Source organism: Amyelois transitella, chromosome 6 (assembly GCF_032362555.1).
Source record: "Amyelois transitella isolate CPQ chromosome 6, ilAmyTran1.1, whole genome shotgun sequence".
In the NCBI taxonomy this organism is placed as follows: Eukaryota; Metazoa; Arthropoda; class Insecta; order Lepidoptera; family Pyralidae; genus Amyelois; species Amyelois transitella.
The window spans coordinates 3,000,338-3,005,230 of NC_083509.1; the positions used below are offsets into that span (position 1 = coordinate 3,000,338).

General features: G+C 35.4%; 1 protein-coding gene across 1 annotated transcript; it reads left to right on the forward strand.

Annotated features, from left to right (window-relative positions):
- The first annotated feature begins 1,127 nt into the window (after positions 1–1,127).
- LOC132901846 (uncharacterized) lies at positions 1,128–3,586 on the forward strand. The gene is made up of 5 exons (XM_060944720.1): positions 1,128–1,226; positions 1,914–1,988; positions 2,100–2,158; positions 2,286–2,500; positions 2,757–3,586. Exons 1-5 carry the CDS (start codon positions 1,128–1,130, stop codon positions 2,915–2,917), a joined length of 609 nt encoding a protein of 202 aa, XP_060800703.1. The 3' UTR covers positions 2,918–3,586.
- Positions 3,587–4,893: the final 1,307 nt, after the last annotated feature.

Consider the following 4,893-nt stretch of genomic DNA (forward strand, 5'->3'; position numbering starts at 1 on the left):
AGATGTATTTGTGATTTAGTAACAGAAAAATACTCTCGTCTCGTGTAAAAATAATAGCACCGTCTTTCCCATGGATGTCGTGAAATGCGACTAAGGGATAGTTGCTTTTACGACATCCATGGGAATGAGACGGCCCGGTCCTATTCTTTTTTAATGGTGCCAGTACTTATCGTTAATTGTATAGTATCCTATTCCAATTTTATACAGCCATTGCATTATGACTGAGAATAACAAGATCTAGGATAAGGTTAGTCAGGTCAGGTAATTATACCTTTATGGCCCTGTTAACGGCGGAAACTAACCCAGCTTTAATGATACCTAAAGCTTAAAAACAGACAGTTTTAATTACCTTACTTAAGCAATTTGACAGGATAACTGGTCACCTTATAGAAAATCTCCCAACTGGCCATAAAAATCAAAAATAATATAAGAAAAGAAGAACATTTCTGTAACTGACACAATTTCTATTAATAAAGTTTCTTTTCTCTGTAACTGACACAATTTATATTTATAAAGTTATTGCGTTAGAAATGATCTTTGTATGTCGGCACACAAAAAATATCCCTCACGAAAAAAGTCTTCATACATAATGTCACAAACAAAATTAGGTCTTTCTACTTCACGAATGGCTTCAATTCATATCTATACGCCCACACATCACAAATTTCCGCCAATACCGTATCCATTCTACACTTTGACGTATAAACAGATAATAAAAATAAGTTTTGTATTGAACATAAAACGTTTTATAGCGGAGAGGAGATAGCTTTCGACGAACACAAAGTCAAACGCTATGATTACTCACTAGAATTTGTTGAACGATATTGATAGACTTTTTAGGAAGTAACTGGATGTTGTAACATTTTTGTTTCGATTAAACTAACATCGGAACTATCTTTATATATTAAACCCTTCAGTAACTATGCGAATGACAACGCACAGCCCAAATCTCTGGGTCAAGATAATTGAAATTTGGTATATAGGTTCAAGGAATTCCCGTGGGAAAAATTCCCATTTTCAAGATTTTTTCGTCGCACGCCTGGACGGAGTTGCGGGCGTCCTCTGGATTCGTGTATTGTGCTATGCAGATCAACTTGTACTCGTATCTATGTATGTCTATTGACCTCATGACGATTGTAACAGTTGTATATTCCCTAAGGAGCACCTCCTGTGAACAGCAGGAGCTAACCAGATCGAGCTACGGCTACACGTTCACCTGCCTGAATGTAAATTTTTCCAGATCTCACCATAAAGTCATCGTTGGCATGAGAGTAACGTTGTTCATACAAGTTAATGCTATACCTTGATAAGATTCTAACGTTGTGCCTGTTGTTTAAGATCCTTATCTATATCTTAATCTGTCATACATGTACAATAATAAATATATAAATATAAACGGGACAAATTACACAGATTGAGTTAGTGTCGAAGTAAGTTCGAGACTTGTGTTACGAGATACTAACTCAACAATACTATATTTTATAATAAATACTTATATAGATAAACATCCAGAACCAATCAGAGAAAGTTCGTTTCTCATAATACTCTGGCCGTGATTCTAACCCTGGACCTCCGGTGTCCCAGACGAGCGCACTACCGCTGTGCCACAGAGGCCGTCACAATAAATTTATTACATCTTTTTTATAAAATCATGAGAAGGTTTAACACCGAAACTTCGCTATGATACTTAACAATTCAACTTCAGCTCACTGTTTAAACAATCAAAAGAACTGCTAAATAAGTTAAGGCATTGTCACGGCCAAGTTGGAGTGGATTGGCGTTGTCACGGAAGACAAGATTTAAAAGGCCAGTTACAAAGCTAATTTGCATTACAACAGTGTAAGTCAAGCTGATGTGGAAACTTTACGTTGACCGCACCTCCAACTGAATTTATGGCAAGCAATATCTTTTAGTTAAATGCGCTGGCTGCTAAGTTTGAGAGTAAACTTGATATACTGCAACAAAAAACTGTGCTGTTCTCTTTGCTGGTAACCTATTTTCTCCTGGTGAGGTCAAAGTCCGTAGTTCGGGTAAAGACAAGACGCTACTTATATAATAAATTTGAATGTGTTTTTGAGTGTTTATTTCCATTTTTTTAGTACGGACAAAGAGTTTTCACGCGCGTGGAGCAGCAGGTAATTGCTAGTGACAATATTCTGTTTGTTTTGCACAGTGTTTATGCTGACCGTACACTTCGCACCTTCTTCAGCCAAATTAAACATTGTAAAAATTTGATAATTTTTGGAACATTCATTGACGCGAAAAAAAAGGAATCTTTGATGTAGGGGGAAGTCCCGTAACGCCGGACGGCACCTAGCGCCGGACACTCGTACTATCAAGCGAGTACAAATCAGTTCGTTTCAAAATACATGTGAAAGGGGTGCTGGGGCACACAGGAACAAGATCACGCGCCGTGCCTCGCCAGTGACGCACACGGCCGCGGCAGGAGTAACCATTTGCTGTTTTAGGCTCGAAATCACTGCGTCACCTAAATATCAACGTAAGTAATTCTAGTATATTTATGCATTTACATTTGAGTGGTATTCAAAGATAAAATCAGTACTCGATTGTTATCCGTAAAATGGTAGAAAATTATTACATCTTTTAAACAATTTTAGTAGGTACCATCTAATGAACGAAAATGTGTGTTCCTTAGCACCGGACACTAAGTCGTCCCTTAGTGCCGGACAGTAAACATATTGATATTTCTTGTAAGAAATTACGTATTTTATTCTAATTATTTAATTTTGTTTTAGAGTATAGAAGAAAGAAGATAGTTAAAATGGAAGAGAAGAAAAAGAAAGGATCCTGGGATCCACAGAGCTTACAAACTGCTATTGATAAAGTTATGTCAAAAGAACTGAGTGTAAGACAAGCTGCAATGCGATACAATATTCCTAAAAGCACTATACATTAAATAAAGGCCCTAAATCGAGAAGAAGTAACAATGAAACCAAAGTTGGGTAGATTCACTAACACCTTCTCAGCAGAGTATGAAGAAGTCTTGGTGGACCACATTAAAGATTTATCGAATAGATGCATGCCAGAAAAGAAGTTTCTTAAATTAGCATACGACTTAGCTGAAGTCATGAAGATTCCTCATCGATTTAATAAAGAAAAAGGCAGTGCTGATAAATAAAAAATAAAAGTCGCAATAAAAAAATACGACTTCATGAAAAGGCATTCTGACATTTCGTTGAGAACACCGGAATCGACAAGCATGATGCGCCCCGTAGGATTTAACAAACCACGAGTGGATTTCTTCTACGACAACCTTGAAAAGCTGATGAAACAGTACAACATTCACACCCTCAAGAATTTATAACTGTGATGAAACTGGTGTCAGTTGCGTGCACAAATATTCGTCCGGTACTAGGTGCCACTTTTTAAAATTATGTTTTTTGTTACCAAAGTTTGTTTGATAGTATTAATTATTTTTTAGCAGAGGTTGCATTTTTGTTAAATTAATTTGATTTCTAACTTTGTTATCTAATATAAGTCATAATTTTATAAACATTCCTTAAATATTTTATGTTTTATTTTGAAATAACCTTAGGTGTCCGCCACTGGGGGACTTCCCCCTAATGTATTTTTACAGCATAAATAAAATTCTCCAAGTAGGAAATATTAAACTGAAACTGTAAGATGATTATGATTGATTACAAGTATTTTCTTCCTTCAGCGAAGTAGACAGAACCTTTAGGATCTTTAGGACTCTAATAAATTTTATTCATGAAACATTATTTTACAAAATCAATCTGTTTTTCTATATAATAACGCCACAATACAATGTCACCGCCAGCAACGTAGAACCCAATAAAAGGCTAGTTTGCCCCACGAAAAGTAGTAAACCCGAACGAAATTGGTACAATTATTTATTTATGGCTCACCAAGTTTGTTTTAAAACACATAATGCTCCCTTACAGTCACGAAAGCTTTCTTGAACGCGCAACTAACATTGCGACTCATTATAACTTGGCTGTAAGCAAACATTCTCAAGTGCGCTCCGAAACTTCTTCAAAGTAATGAGTGAAGCTTTAGACAATTAATTCTATTGAACTATCGATAAATATATACATATGTTGAGTTCAGTAATAATTTAAAATTACTTATTTTAGGTGAAGGGGTCCTGTCACTATTTTAGAGTCCCATCACTAAACGTGGCCTTCGAATCATTCATTATCCTCCTGGTTAGTCGGTTGCACCTACACCTCCCCGGAGAGGATCCCGGGTTTCCCCCTGACCTCCATGCTGGATTAGGTAAAAAGTGTCAAAATTTGGTAACATGGTAACATCTCTCCTATAGCTCGTGAAACAAAATACATCATAATGTTATAATTGTATGCTACTTGATTTTATTGTTCTTTGTCGAGTCACCGAATTCTAAGTCCTTATTAACTAAGTATATCATTTCATGCCTACAATAATTTCTTTATTTACTAATCACCAAATTAATATGTTATAACGTTGCTTCTTTTTCAGAATCCTATTATTTCAAGTAATATAAATAGAGTTTGCCAAAGTTATATCATGTGAGCAAAACCAAAGTCTGATAAATTTCATATCAGCCAACTTCTTTCTAACTTATAAATTACTTGATGAAAAGATAACTTATCAATATTAGCTAAGCCATTTACAAGAAATATGAAGGTCACGAGACTGCGAAACTCCCTGGAATATTATCCATGCTTTCCGATCTTATTTGGAGATAAGACGACGGAAAATTAGTTAGAAAATATGGATTAAAATAGGTTAGAAAATTAGCAAATATAGATTGCATATTCTTTTTGTTATTGGCCTAAAGTTATTAAAGCAGAAGTTTACATTACACTTTGATTTGGTATTAAAAAAAAAATATCTCCAATTACAACACGTTTGTATATAGATTGCATA